The sequence below is a fragment of the Perognathus longimembris genome, chromosome 28, assembly GCF_023159225.1.
Source record: "Perognathus longimembris pacificus isolate PPM17 chromosome 28, ASM2315922v1, whole genome shotgun sequence".
Taxonomy (NCBI): domain Eukaryota; kingdom Metazoa; phylum Chordata; class Mammalia; order Rodentia; family Heteromyidae; genus Perognathus; species Perognathus longimembris.
The window spans coordinates 30,817,371-30,833,443 of NC_063188.1; the positions used below are offsets into that span (position 1 = coordinate 30,817,371).

General features: G+C 35.7%; 1 protein-coding gene across 1 annotated transcript in view; it reads right to left on the reverse strand.

Annotated features, from left to right (window-relative positions):
- Positions 1-906: 906 nt before the first annotated feature.
- Alg13 (ALG13 UDP-N-acetylglucosaminyltransferase subunit) overlaps positions 907-16,073 on the reverse strand; it is a 69,815-nt gene continuing 54,648 nt past the window's right edge. The window contains 4 exon segments of the mRNA XM_048335601.1: positions 907-1,787; positions 5,284-5,461; positions 9,124-9,164; positions 12,935-13,072. Coding sequence (XP_048191558.1) covers positions 1,522-1,787; positions 5,284-5,461; positions 9,124-9,164; positions 12,935-13,072 — 623 coding nt within the window. The 3' untranslated portion in view covers positions 907-1,521.

Genomic DNA, 16,073 nt, shown 5'->3' on the forward strand with positions numbered 1-16,073 from the left:
GCACTGTGGCTCAAGTGGCAGAGTGCTAGCCTTGAGCAAAAAGAAGCCAGGGACAGTGCTCAGGCCCCGAGACCAAGCCCAGGACTGGTCAAAATAAATAAAATAAAATAAAATAAATAAAATTTTAAAATCACAGAAATACAACACAGTACTATGCCTTGCAGTGACCTGGGATTCAAAAACATTTCAAGTGGGGCTGAGGATATGGCCTAGTGGCAAGAGTGCCTGCCTCGGATACACGAGGCCCTGGGTTCGATTCCCCAGCACCACATATACAGAAAACGGCCAGAAGCGGCGCTGTGGCTCAAGTGGCAGAGTGCTAGCCTTGAGCGGGAAGAAGCCAGGGACAGTGCTCAGGCCCTGAGTCCAAGGCCCAGGACTGGCCAAAAAAAAAAAAAAAAAAAAAAAAATTTCAAGTGGTCCTACAAATACTCTACTCCAGTTAAACCAATAAATTCATATTCTTTTGCAAACAAGATGACAGAGAAAATATTTTGAAACAATCAAATGTCTTGTATATTCTTTGCTGCCATGAAAATGCAGGAAATTGGTTACAGCTAAAATATAGAGATTGGACAGCGCTCAATAGGATGGTGGACTTAGTGACTGAAATTGAAACTTGCCCTTTTTTCTTGGCATTACAGATTTTGCTAAAAGAAAATTTTTGTATCAAATATTGATGTGTGAAAGTGAAGAAGCTAGTCTGTTGAACTAGAAGTAGTTTGACATACTATAAACAGTCACGTTTGCACATTTGAATACTTTGCAGACTGGCTTTGTACAAACTCATCCTCTGGTTCCCTATATGTTGTAAAAAAACTATAAAAAATTTTCATTATAAATAAGTGTATCAATAATCAAAAAAAAAAGAAAATGCAGAGTAGAAGAAACTCCCAATCATTTATGGCAATTTTAAATGCTAGTTTTTATTTACTGCTAATTGTGCAAAAGACATCAATTCAATACTGTGCAGTAAAACAATCAAATAAATCCAAAATTTAGGAACACATATGGAATAAATCTAAAGCCAAGCACCATGTTCCTTCAAAACTAGTAAGAGAATACAACCCCATTCATAAAATTAAAAGAAATATAGGGAAATCTCTCATTTAATATTTAGTACCTATAATCAAAGGCTCTCTGTTTTTATACTTTACTTTCCAGGAAAGTAGAAATAATTCCAATTTTGAGCAATTTAATATGCTCAAAATAACAAAGGAAATAACTGGTACAATTGAGTCCATTTGTCAATTGGCATCATCAACTAACACAATGTTGACAAGGTGGCTGATAGAAAAATAACAATATAAGGGTAGTTATACATCCTTCTCAATTTTCTTATTCAAAAACTCAAAAGTAATATTTTTCATTTTAAAGGACTACTTTAAATTTTAAAAAAATCTTAAAGGCAGATACAACAGAGTAAGCGCTTTAACTACAAAAATTACTTATACATAAGACATCTTTAGAGAACAAAATAGCAATCAAATGGCAGTGCAATGAAGTTCATACTGCTGAATCTTACATATTCTGAGGTATGTAATGAGAAGCCAAGTGAGGTGAAGCTGTATAGCCAACTGGAACAGGATTTACAGCACCATGGACTTGAGAAGAACCACCATATGTTGCACCAACTGGATGCCAGGTGGTAACATAGGGATAATCTGGCACAACAGGAAAGCAGGAATCAAAACCTGGCAAAGGTGGTTGTCCATAAGGATCTGACATTACTGGATAATAGACTGTTCCATGATTGACAGATGCAGGGTCAGCATTTGGAAAAGTATCTGAAACAAAGAACAGATACAGTATATTATAAAAAAAATGCATTACAAACTAAATGGATATTCTTACAGATGAAAATTAAATATTACTAATTATAAGATCACAGAAACTGAAGAAACACATAAGATATAAACAATAGTGTCTACAATGGCCCATTAAAAGATTACATGAAATTATCAAAATTTAAAAATACTTATGTTGTTTATATATATGCAAAAATGCATGAACATTCTCCAGTATCCTTCTAATAATCTAGTTGACTAGGCTTTAAGAAGAGGTGGTCGCAGTTAAGTTACCCTATAGTTTCCAGTACTAACACATAAAACCTAAGTAGTTTTATACCACTTTAGCAATGACAAAATTCCCAAATATCTATACTATCTGGTTTATATCTGAAGATATGGTTCTGAAAGTTGCCTAAAATATCTTCTCACAAGTGTTATCCTAGCATCAAATTGGGCACAGGTGGCACATCTATAATCCTAGCTACTCAGGAGGCTGGTATCTGGAGGATCACAGCTTCTCTTGTTCAGCCAGGCAGAGAAGATTCCAATAACCAGAAAAAGAAAAAAGAAAAAAAGGTAGAGCTAGAGGCATGGGTCAAATAGTAGCACTCCAGCTGAGCAAGCAAGCCAAACAAATAGAAGGCTCTAAGCTCAACCTCTAGTACTACCCACCCCCCCAAAAAAAACCCTATCATTTTAATTGTATATGAGTTTTGCTGCCACAAATCACTTTCAGTGGAAAAGATGCTATTCTGACTTTCTACCTTGACTATACATATTAAATAAAAAGGAAACTTTCATTACTTAGACTAACATAGATTAGCTAATTCTGTAAAATTAAAAGTGCTAGTCTCTTGGTTTACTATATTATAAACAGCGCTATAAAAGGTTCATTGTAGCTGGGTACCAGTGTTCAAGCTTGTAATCCTAGCTACTTAAGAAGCAGCAGAGAGACTTTAGGATTGCAGTCTGAAACCAGCTGGAGGAAAATCCCAAGAGATTTTTATCTCTAGTTAACTAGTAAAAAGCCAGATGTGGAGATGCGGCTCACTGGTAGAGTACTAGCCTTGAGCAGGAAAAAAAGCAAGAGGGCAAGGCACTAAGTTTGGAACACACACAAAAATAAAAAGATAAATTGTACAAAAATACAATGAAGGTTAACATTTTTATGACCACTTCACACCAGCACACTATGGATAAAAGTATCTAACACCAGTAACATCTGCAAACCACTAACATGATTTAAAAAGAGAAAGGAATAAAGAAAGGAAATCAGCATTCATAGTATGATACCAGGGATAGTATACATGAGTGTTTCAAACAATTGCTTATATTTTTATCTTTATACTTATATTACTTATATACTTATATTTATACTTATATTACTTATATTACTATATAAACTTATATTTTATCTTTAGTTGTACAAGATTACAAGTCAGCATTTGAGTCTATGAGTACAATGCATCTAGATCAATTCATGTATTTCCTATTCCTCTTCTATCAGATTTAAGGAGAATGAGTAAAAAGTCAAGAACACAAACAGTGAGTAGCAATGTTGCAATGTGAAACAGATTTGATTCGTTCTTACCATTCCTTCTCCCTCTGCTTATTCTTGCTAGGAAGGAAAATTCGAAGATCCTACTCTAAATTCCTCCAAATATTTCCTCATTCTATTATAATGTGAACTCATACTATAAAGTTTTGACCTCATAATGGCTTTACACTTAAAAATTGAGAACCCCAAATAGCTTTTGTTTATGTGAGCTATAGATATCAGTATTTACTGTTAGGCATTTAAATGAGGTAAAATATTAATCCAAACAATAGGCATGTTACATGTTAACATTTTTTGAATAAAAATTAAGCAGTTTCGAAAATGAAAAAAAACAAAAACAAGGAAAAGTGTGATTATTCTATGCCTGTACAAATTTCTCAAGCATGACTAAATAAAAGCTGGATTCCCACAGTGGTCCTGTTATTTAATCTACTTATACTGTTTTAAATATATGAAGAAATCTGGCCTTATTGGAAATGATGTGTTTTTTAAAATAATAAATCTTTTCAGGCAATTGCAGATATTCTTTGGTGCTTCACCAAAAGTACAGAAGTGGTTGTTTTTCTAAGACCAGTAGCAATGTGGACTTTCCATATTCTGTTACTTTAAATTCCATTATTATTGGAAGTGGTAGAGTGCTAGCCTTGAGCAAAAGGGCTCAGGGACAGTGCCCAGACCCTGAATTCAAGCCCCACAAGTGACCCAAAAAATCTGTTATTCTGTGCTAAATTTGAGATAGTTCTTTCACAAAATTGGACATGGGTAATATCATACATGAGCAATTGGGAACATTATTTCACTGAGTTATACAGATATCCCAAGTATGGACACATTCCACTATACAATTAAAAGAAAACCTACAGTGACTAATAGTCCCACCTAACTAAAACTCTTCTAATTAGTTTCAAATACTGGGGGCTGACAAACTTATGAGAGCATGCTCAAGTATGTTCAAAAATTAAATTTATATTATAAATCTGGAATTTTATTTAATAACAAATATTACTAGGTGATTTTCCTTAAGTGATAGACTCAGTTTTTCATTTGAGAAAATGTTGGGCGGAACAACCAAGTCTGAAAAGCTTATTTATCATTCATTCTTTCATGTAAAGAGAGTGTTCTATGCAGTTAGCTAGTAATTCTGTAACACACATCATTTTCTTTAAATCAGTCATGACACTTCTGTTTGCAGAAGTGTTTTTATGAAAATGACTCCCATTTTATTACAGAGAATATTATGCACAGTTGCTTAAGAACAAAAGATTTAGTAAAAATAAGAACACCTCTCTGAGCACAGGTGGCTCACGCCCATTATCTAGATCCTCAGCAGGCTGAGAGCTGAAGATTGTGGTTCAAAGCCAGGCCTGACAGGAATGCCTGTAAGACTCTTATCTCCACTAAACTACCAAAAAAGTCCACAGTGGAGCTGTAGCTCACTCAAGTGGAAGAGTGCTATCCTTGAACAAAAGAAACTCAGGGACAGCACTCAAGGCCCTTGAGGTAAAGGACTGGCACCAGAAAGAAAAAAAAGAAGAAAAACATCTCTGATTAATCAAAAAGATAAATTGACATTTGAGATTTTTATACTCAAAGTAAGTGGCAATGAGAAAGATAATGATTACTAGCATAGTTTGGTGCCAGTACCCTGATTTGTTATTAGTTGCCAGAAGTTTGAATCACCAATGATCTTTACATCTGAATGCAAATGTAACACAGTGAAAAAAACATAAAATCAAAATATTAGTGTGAATATTTCTGGCCTTATGAATCCCTTTAAAGAGTTTCAGAAACCCCAAAGGAACCACAAATGATTTTTTTTTCCCAGAAATGCTGGACTAGTTATATAGACTTAATCAAATATCTGAATGCTATAACTAAATTGTCCAAAATAAAATTCAATTGCCTTTCTTTCTGGCAAGCTCATAAGATACTCACCATTTGTTGATGCTTCTGCCTGTGTACCATCTGCTATCTCTACCTCACCGTATAAGTGAGGAGCAGTTTGGTCTACCAGAGGTGACTCAGTACATATTGGAAAATTCTCTACATGAAGCTGCTGTGGCTGCATTTGTGGCATGTAGAACATGGAATTCCAGCAGTTGTGGTGATAGCACTGGAGCAAGAGAAGGGCAATGACATAAACAATCACTTAATTGTAAACCTAGCTACTCATGACGTGGAGTCTCATGGTTAGAAGGAAGCCCAGAAAGAATTCTGGGAGATTCCATATCCCAATAGAATCAGTTTTTTTAAAAAGCCTGGAGTTCATTTTGTTAAACATCATTTTATATAATCATATGTGCATAGCTACTGAAACTTTGTGATCCTCTCCTAAGAATATCCTTCCATAGTTACACTGTGTGAATATCTAGAGTCCTGTATAATTTTTCATGTCGAAGTATATTTTGTCTTTTACCGTCTGGTGTGTTTATTTGTAGATTTATAGGCACTTTCTAGTTAGAACAAATGAGGGAACCCATGCAGCATATGTTCCTTTGTGTCTGGCTTATATCACTTAATATAATGTATAATTTTTCCAAATCTTTCCATTTACTTAAGAATGGTACAATATCATTCTTTCTGATGGAAACATAGATTCCATTGTGTATGTGTGTGTGTATGTATATAAATTTTTTTCTTGATCCATTTGTCTACTGAGGGGTGGCTGGGTTGATTCCATATCTTGTCTGTGGTAAACAATGCTGCAATGAACATGCTGTCCTGCTAGTTTTAGTGTTGCCTTTTTAGTCATCTATTGGATCCAGGAGTGGAATTTCTGGGTCATAGAGAAGTGCCAAGAAATGGAAACAAGAGGTTTTATGTTGTTTTGCTTCTTCCTTTCTTTCCCCACCCTTTCCTTTGTAACTGTTTTTCATTTCTGTACCTTTTGTCTTGTATGTAAGTTTATCTGTTTGGGGGAAGGTAAGGGAGAGCACAGAAATGGTGGGAAAAATGGTGAACAAATGCAGCATTGATACTCACTGGACGCTATGTTGAAAATGAAACTATACAACTTGTAGGGAAGGGGGTTTGGAGGGAAAAAAATGGAAGAAAATGATGGAAGAAGAGACACTTCAAAAAGAAATGTACTCATTCCCTGACTTATATAACTAACCACTATGTACATCACCTTTACAATAACAATAAAATTAAATAAAAAATTTTTTGAAAGAAAATAACGTGTTGGAGGCATGGCTCAAGTGATGAAGTGGGAACTGAACAAGTACTAGGTTCTGAGAACTGAGTTTTCAATTTTCAGATGTTGGCATTAACATTTATAAAATTTGCTTTCTATAAGAATTTTGGGGGCCTGGGAATGTGGCCTAGTGGTACAGTGCTTGTCTAGCATGCAAGAAGCCCTGGGTTCGATTCCTCAGCACCATATATACAGAAAAGGCCAGAAGTGGCACTGTGGCTCAAGTGATATAGTGCTAGCCTTGAGCAAAAAGAAGCCAGGGACAGTACTCAGGCTCTGAGTTCAAGCCTCAGGACTGGCAAACAAAAAAGAACTTTGGGAATTTTTGTAGTGTCTGTATCTCATAATTAGACCTAGGAATTCATTTAGAAAAGCATGCTAAATTAACAATATACATAAAAACCTGTAAACAAATATATTAGCTACAGCATTATTTATTATTATTACAAAACTGGGATCTGACCTCAGGGCTTTTCACATGCTAGACAGGCACCCTGTCACTTTAGCTATGTCCTCAGGTCTTTTTTTTTCTTTTTTTTACTTTTCAGGTTAAGTTTTTGCGTTTCTGCCTAGGCCAGCCTTAGACCATGATCCTTCTACATATGCATCCCAAGAGTTGTGATAACAGCTATGCAACACCACATTTGATTAATTTATTGGAATCCAGTCATTTTAATTACTTCTCTGGGAGGTCCTTAAGCCATGATCCCCTGATCTATGTTTCCTAGTTGGTGTTGCAGGTGTGAGCTACTGAACCTAGGTATACATTATTTTTAATAGTATATAAAAAAAAGCATGCTATCAACTATTTAAAGGGTACTTGTATTAAGTTAAATGATAAGAAATTATGTAGTATATTCCATATTTTATAACAAAAATAGAAAACTAAAAGGAAATATATCACATATATAGTATATATACAGAAGATTTTGAGGTTCTTCATGCCTTCATAAATGCAATTAATTTTAATACAAAAAATGATTAAAATATTATGTATTTCTGGGATGTAAAAGCAGAACATTTTTTTGAGATGAGATCTCATTTTGTTGTCCAGACTACTTACAACTCCTGGGGTCATGTGATCCCCCTGCCCCAGCCACCCGAGTAGCTATGACTATCCATATGGACTATTGTGTTTGGAATAGAAGAGTATTTTTAAATGCCTCAGTGTTGTGCACCATATAACAAAGTTTCCATATGTAACTATATAACTAAATATATAATATACAATTAAAAGTGGGCCCCAGTGACTCACACCCATAATCGTAGCTACTCACGAGGCTGAGATCTGAGGATCATGGTTTAAAGCCAGTCTGGGTAGGAAAGGCTGTGAGACTCATCTCCAATTAACTACCAAAAAGTCAGAAATGGTGCTGTGGCACAAAGTAGCAGAGCACAAAAGCTCAGGGACAGCATCCAAGCCCTCAGTCTAAGCTCCAGAACCAGCACCAAAAAAGTGTAAATAATTAATCAATTCTTGAAATTATATTTAGGGAAAAGTTATATAGAGTTGTACTTTTGAGGAAGGTTATTTTCTAATAATGTGTGTCATATTTCACTAAAGTATACAATAACAGAGCTGTTGTCTCAAATTAGTAACATCTTTCAGTGGTATCACAACACTTGTTAATACCCACATCTCTACAGCTCAGGGGAGTTAAATATGTAAGTGCTTTAAATACAGGTAACCTACCAAGAACTGGTGGCTCACCTGTAATCCTAGATACTCAGGAAACTGAGATCAAAGCCAACATGAGTAGGAAGGTCTGTGAGACTATTTACCTCCAATTAACGTGCAAAAAAGCTGGCGTGGAGCTGTGGTTCATGTGGTTGCCTTAATCCAAAAAGCTCAGAGATAGGGCCTAGGCCCTGAGTTCAAAGCCCTAGCACTGGTACACACACAAATATAGCTACCTTTGCCAGGTATAGTGACTCACATCTGTTATCTTAGCTACTTGGGAGCAGCAGTTGGGAGGATCATAGTTAAAGGATGGCCCAAGCATAAAACTTTTGAGATTTTTGTCTCAACCATTAAAAAACTAAGTTCAGTGATGTGTGCCTGTCATCCCAATTATCCTGGAAGGATAAATAGGAGGATTGCGATCTAGGCTGGTCTGAGGGGGGGAAAAAGACTCCCCTCAAAAGGGCTGAAGGTGTGGCTCAAGTGATATTGCATCTGTCTAGCAAGCACAAGGTTCTAAATTCAAACCCCAGTATAACATATATGTGTATGTATATTCAAAAATCTTTTGACTTAGTCTAATTACATAAAATACATAATCACAAAACACTTTAAATAAGTAGAATATATAACAGAGTAGAGGGTTGGTATATAGCATTAAATATGAAACTTAATATATGCTGAGTCCTTACTATCTTCAACCTAATAACTACTTTATAATACGAGAAACTAAATCACCGGGAGGCTAAAATAAAAATCTGACCTAAACCATCTTAAGAAAACTAATTTTTAGATCATCACAATATAGTTGGTTTTTTTAAGTTCAAGAGTCTGATTTTTCTAAAAGACTGTATTTTGAATATTGGAATTGTGAAAGAAATTTTATCATGACTCTTACCTGCAATCCCAGATTGAAATAATACTGCAAAACTTTTGTATCTAGAATAAAGAATATTAATTTAGTGGAACTGACTTAAGCAATTAGAACTATCATTTAAAAGCCTTTTTAAAAAAATTTTATTGTCAAGCTGATGTACAGAGAGGTTAGTTTCATATGTTAGGCATTGGATACATTTCTTGTACTGTTTGTTACCTCCACCTTCATTCCCCCTCCCTTAAAAGTCTTTTCTTTAAGCATTATTCGATACCATTATCTTCTTCTTACACTTATATCACCTTCAAGTTTACTTTATACCAAATGAGCATTATTTACCATTATGATTAAGATCATTCTCTGACAAAGTTTTAATTATGAAAATGCAAGCTTTATCTCTAGCCTTAGTATTACACAAAATTTACAGGAATGTTATTCTGTAAATATATAGAAAAAACAGGAAAAGTATTTTCTTGTCAGAAGAGTGAATTTTACTGCAACATTATAATAAGCCTCCCTATTCATAGATTTATTTATACACAGTTTTGACAAACTCAAGTAAAAAAATTTTTTGATTGTGCATTATGAAGTTCAGTTGATGTGGAAAAGCTCTGAGCCACTTTATCAGTAGTTGTGTTTACATTCTGTTCATCCTGAGCATTGGCTGCTTATCTTCAACTGCAATCTTTGGAAACATATACTCAGAATACCAAGCATCAAAAAAAGTCACACACATGCGTACAATCATTTCACAGTACAAAATAATGATCTACTAATGTTGAGATTATTATACCTCATGAGACAAAAAACATATTAGACAATTCATTGACTAATAAATCACAAGAACTTCAAAGAAATGCAGTGAGGAAGACAACTCAAAATGAGGTATGTAGTATAAGGATTTCTCCAGATATTATTACCACATTTCATTAATAAAATAAAAACCTTTATGAGCCAAGCTCTAATTGGTCACGCCTGTAATCCTAGCCACTTAGGAGGCTGAGATCTGAGGATCACAGTTCAAATCCAGCCCAGGCAGAAAAGTCATCTCCCACTGTTAACCAGTAAAAATCCAAAAGAGATCGTGGTAAATATGCCAGCCTTAAACAGAAAAAGTCAAGAGCATATGCACCCAGAGTTCAAGTCTTATTCCCAGGACAAACACCCAAAAACCTCACCTATATACCTAAATATATATAGACTTATATGTTTGAGGATAGAGGGATTGTTCTTCACATTCTTGTTTGCTTGTTTAATTGGGGGGGGGGAATAATTGACCACGGGGTCTTCAATGCACTGAGCTACATTCCCAGCTCTGCTAGGATCACTCTATTTGTTTTTCCAACTTTATGTTTACTAAGTAGCCTAAGGAGCACATTTACTCTTATAAGATGATATGACCAGAATCCCACTAATAGACAAATTCTCAGAAAATCTCTCTTTCTTAAGTTAGAGATTCCCTTTGAAAATATATTTACTGTCATTTTTAAAGACAAGCTTGTACTTGAACTATTACATGGAAATAGAGTGTAAAGCCAAATGCTCAGGCTAAAGAACATGAAAAGAATAGGGAGTCATAGTGACATGTGATTCTACTCTTTGATAAATACACATATCAACACAAAAACTTGTATACAAATGTCTATAGTAGCAGTAAGTCAAAATTAAAAACAGGGCTGGGAATGTGGCTTAGTGATAGAGTGCTTGCCTAGTATGCATGAAGCTCCAGGTTCAAATCCTCAGTATCACATAAACAGAAAAGGTCAGAAGTAGCACTGTGGCTCAAGTGGTAGAGTGCTAGCCTTGAACAAAGGAAGCCCAGGGACAGTGCCCAGGCCCTGAGTTCAAGCCGTAGGACAAAAAAAAGAAATAGAAACAACCCAAATCTCTAAAAAGTAATAGATAGCATATCCATACACCACATTTATGATTTAGCTGTAAAAACATATTACAAGGGCTGGGGATATAGCCTAGTGGCTCAAGAGTGCCTGCCTCGGATACACGAGGCCCTAGGTTCGATTCCCCAGCACCACATATACAGAAAACGGCCAGAAGCGGCGCCGTGGCTCAAGTGGCAGAGTGCTAGCCTTGAGCGGGAAGAAGCCAGGGACAGTGCTCAGGCCCTGAGTCCAAGGCCCAGGACTGGCCAAAAACAAACAAACAAACAAACATATTACAAGGATGAATCTCAGAACTATGCTATTTATATTAAATATCTAGAATAGACAATGCTACAGAAATAGAAAAATCACAAGTGGATGCTTGGGCTAAGTGAAATGGGGAGCAACTATTAATGGGTATGAAGTAATTTTTGAAAGATGGAAGAACAGATATAGAAAGAATCTGAGTTGAATAATCACATGAGCAAAGGCTTAGGAATAGGAAACCAGGGCATACAGTTTATATAAGATAAAGTTGGAATAGGGCACAAACTAGATTAGAGAAAGTCACAAATACCATAATTAATCTGTTTAACTATATAGGATTAGGATTAGACATAAAGTGATACACAAAGCTAAGGTGTGAAATCAACTGAGAAGTAACTAACTGTTCAAAGCTAACATAAAAATCAATTGTATTTTACATACTACAAGGACAGAACTGGAAAGTAGAAGCTCTTAATTCGATTTATGACAACATCAAATCCAAACATATAAGAATATATTTAACAAAAGGTATAGAGAACTATACCAAAAAAGGTGAGAAACCAAATAAATCCTAAACAGATTCCTATGACCATAAATTCATGGATTCAAAGAGATAATATTGATTAATGGCAGTTCTTTCGAAATCCATGTACAGATTCAATGTAGCCCCATTCCCAGTATTGTTTAGAAAGTAGGGGTAAAAAACTGCTAATTGGTTGAAAATACAAATGCCCTAGAGTATCTAAAGCTATCCCGTAGAAAGAAAACTGTGGAAGAACTTACAGGTTCACTCTGCCTGACTTCAATTTTAAAATTTACAGGAACAGTTGTGGGCCAGGCACTGTAGGCTCACAGCTGTAATTCTAGGTACTCAGGAGGTTGAGATGTGAGGACAATGGTTCAAAGCCAGCCTGGGAAGGAATTTTATTAAAACTCTTCCAATTATTCATGTAAAAAGAAGTGGACCTGTTGCTCAAGTGGTGGAGTGGTAGCACTGAGCACAAAACCTCATGGATAGTGGCCAGGCCCTGGGTTCAAGCCTTGTAATGGAAAAAGAGGAAGAAAAAACACAACGAACATGGTTGGGGCACTAGCATAAGGATTGAAAAAAAAAGTTAAATCACAGAGCTCAAAAATATAATAGCACTTTCGTTATTTCGGCTTTGACCAAAACACCAAAGTTTTCTATCAGGGAAAGGAAAATCATTTTGACAAACGGTACTGGTGGAATAGTAGGAGGAAAAAAATAAAAACCTCAACCCCTATCTCATATAATAAATATCTTGAGATTAGAACCTTTGGAGCCTCCACATTTTCACAATTCAGTTATCATCCAAAATCTTGAAGATTGTAACAATTTCATGTACCTGTGAAAGAATTTAAGAAATGAAGGAAACTTCAGTGACTCCTGCTTTTCAAGAAAAACAGTTGACAAAAGTTGTACATTTGAGGATGTTTTTCTGAGTAGCCATGCAGCTATCAAAACACAACAAAAACCCCAGCAATGCATCAAAGCAACCTACTGTTGAATATGTAGAAAACATACTCAGTGTTCAGTTGCTGCTCAGTTCCTTAGTCATTTCCCTAGCATTATGTTCTTAACAATTTTCATTTTGTTTCTACCAGTAGCTACCACATAAATCTCAAATGTAAATATCCCCTATCCAACTCTCAGAAAACATGCTTACCTTGAGGCAGATCACTTCCACTTGGATCACAGGAATAAGGTGGAGGTGGTGGTGCTAGGTTAGAAGCGTCTCCTACCTCAAGAGGGGGAGGAGGATGTGGTACAGGAGGTGGTGGTGGTGGCAGAGAGGCCACAACACCTAGAATGGGAGCAAAGTAGTATAGAGAGGATAGTGAAGTAATTACTAACAAACAAAACATACGGTAAGGATGGGTGGGGATGTTGAAAGGGGTAACAATGATCAAGATTTATTTTATTCATTAACTGCTTTGTTAAAATGGTAACTCCTTTGTACAACTACTGAAATAATAAAAACAATGCACAACAATAACATCTTATAAGCAGTATTTTGCTTTTCTTATGTTCCCAGCACGATCAACAAACACTTAATTCTTAAGATTTGACTTAATTTGACACTCTGAAATCACAAGATACAGAAGCTAAGAGACTACACCGATTACAAGTATCAGCAATTGCTGAAGATCTTTTGGTAACATCTGAGGAATACAGGAAATTCTAAACATGATTATTCCATTTCTAAGAGGTACAGAATCTAAAGGCTAGAGACAAATAAATATATGCCAGGTCAATTTGTTCAATTTTTTTTTTTCTTTTTGGCCAGTCCTGGGCCTTGGACTCAGGGCCTGAGCACTGTCCCTGGCTTCTTCCCGCTCAAGGCTAGCACTCTGCCACTTGAGCCACAGCGCCGCTTCTGGCCGTTTTCTGTATATGTGGTGCTGGGGAATCGAACCTAGGGCCTCGGGTATACCGAGGCAGGCACTCTTGCCACTAGGCTATATCCCCAGCCCTGTTCAATTTTTTTGACAAATGATAAATGATAAATGCTACGGCCCTTCATTTTGGCCAATTCAGAAACTAAAGTATCAGACATGATTGCTGTGGTAAAATTTTCTCTTATTCTCTAGAAGATTAAATGCAGAATGCATTGAATTTAGTATAGATTTTATAGTGTGTGATTTGTTTCTTGTTTTCTGTTGCTTTTTTGAGAAAGAATACTTGCTATATCTGGCTTTGAACTCTCAATAGTCCTGTCATCCAAATAAGTTTGGGGATATTGACATATGCCACCAACTTGGCTTTAAAGTTTCGTATGGCAACAGTCCATATAAGCTGGATTTGTTACTCTATGTATTTATACTTTCCATATAGTTATAAGTTAGCAGTAATAGATCTGGTATCTTATGGTAATCCATATTCTGATGATCAATTTTGAGAAGTGATAAAATTCTCTTGGTTGTGGTAGTCATTATACAGTATAATGCATGTCAAAATTTGAAGAACTGGGGACTGGGAATGTAGCTTAGTCGTAGAGTGCTTGGCTAGCGTGCATGAAGCCCTCCTCAGTACCATATAAACAGAAAAGGCTGGAAGTGGTGCTGTGGCTCAAGTGGTAGTGTGCCAAGGCCCTGAGTTCAAGCCCAAGGACTGGCAAAAAAAATTGAAGAACTAGCTAACCAGACATGAATATTACTAAATTTAAACAGAATTTTTTTTAACTTCCAATGTTTTTGCATGGTGATACACATTTAGAAACCTCTACTTTTTTATAGTTTCAGAAGAAATTAATTTTCAGAATATTGACTAGTAAACTCTACTTGTATATATTGTTTTTGTGAACTGGCTTCCAACAAAATTGTTCTTATTTCTTTAAAACTGACACTTGAAAACAAATTATACTTTTTTTGGTCCAAGACTGGTACTCAATCTCCATACATGATGCTTTGGCCCACTGGCTAGTTCTCTACCAAATGAGCAAGGCTTTCAACCCCCATATTACATTGCGTAACACAAGTAAAATAGCCAATTAAGCAACTACTAGACACAAAAATAACTTAAAAATCATAGTACTGAGAGAATCACAGAAGAAATCTGTACAATACTGTAACAATAAGCTTTTTAAGAAAAAGACTTCATAATTTCCAATTTCTCTAAAGATTATTTCATTCTAATTTAATAATGGTTTCATAAACTCAATAGGAAACAATGGAAGTAAAATTTTCTAACTTTGTGGAAAGCTAGATAAAATAATGAATTAAAATAAAATACTACTTATAGACAAGCACTGGTATCTGGTGGCTCATGCCTGTAATCATAGCTACTCAGCAGGCTGAGATCTGAGGATCATGGTCAAAAGCCAGCCTGGGCAGGAAATTCCCCATGAGACTCTCCAATTAACCATTCAAAATCTGGAAGTGGAGCTGTGGCTCAAAGTGGTAGAGCACTAGCCTTGAGCAAAAGAGCTCAGAGATAGCACCCAACACCTGAGTTCAAGCCCACAAACATCAAAAAATTTACTGCCCATGGTGATTACTGTTGAGTTTTTAATGCTCCTTAAATTTTGTACTAGAAGAAAATAAGTTACTAGTTCTGGTACTAGCAAAAACTATAGGATTACCTACCACATTCAAAAGTTTGAAGCTGATAGGACTTAATACCCATGAGAAAGACTTACATTAAAAGCAGTCATTATATCAAGCTACATGTCAGATGATTCCTAACTTAAAGCAGAGGGGGAGGGGCCTGACAAAGAAACATGATGAACCAAGCAAGAAACATTTGTTTTTTGTTTGGGGAACTGATATGAATAAAAGCTACTAAAATGCAGTAAAAATGTTAAACTAAATCTATCTTTGACTTGGAAGTGATTTAAAGAACAAAATGCAAAATGAAGGCTGCAGTCACTTTTAGAAAAATACTGGTATTTAAAGAATACACTGAATGATTCCATACAAGAGTTACAGTGGCTGATTTACCTGTTTTTGTTTTTTCATTTTGTAAGCTCACACTATTACTGGAAGCAACCAGCCAGTTTTTTCCCTGCATTAGCAGCAAGTAGTAAAACCAAAGTCTACAATGACATCTCCAATGAAAACTCTATCATTGATAGTATGTCTTTGCTCCAGGTATACAACGTTGGTTTTTTTTTACTTCTAACTGAAACAAATACAGAAAGTAAATCTGATGTTTTCGTTAATGAGTTAGTTTACAGTAAATATTACACAGGATAAGAAATAATACCTCCCAGGCACTGATGGCACCTTCCTATAATCATAGGTGCTCATGAGCCTGAGAGCCAGGGTTATGGTTCAAGCTATCCTAGGTAGAAAAGTCCATGACAT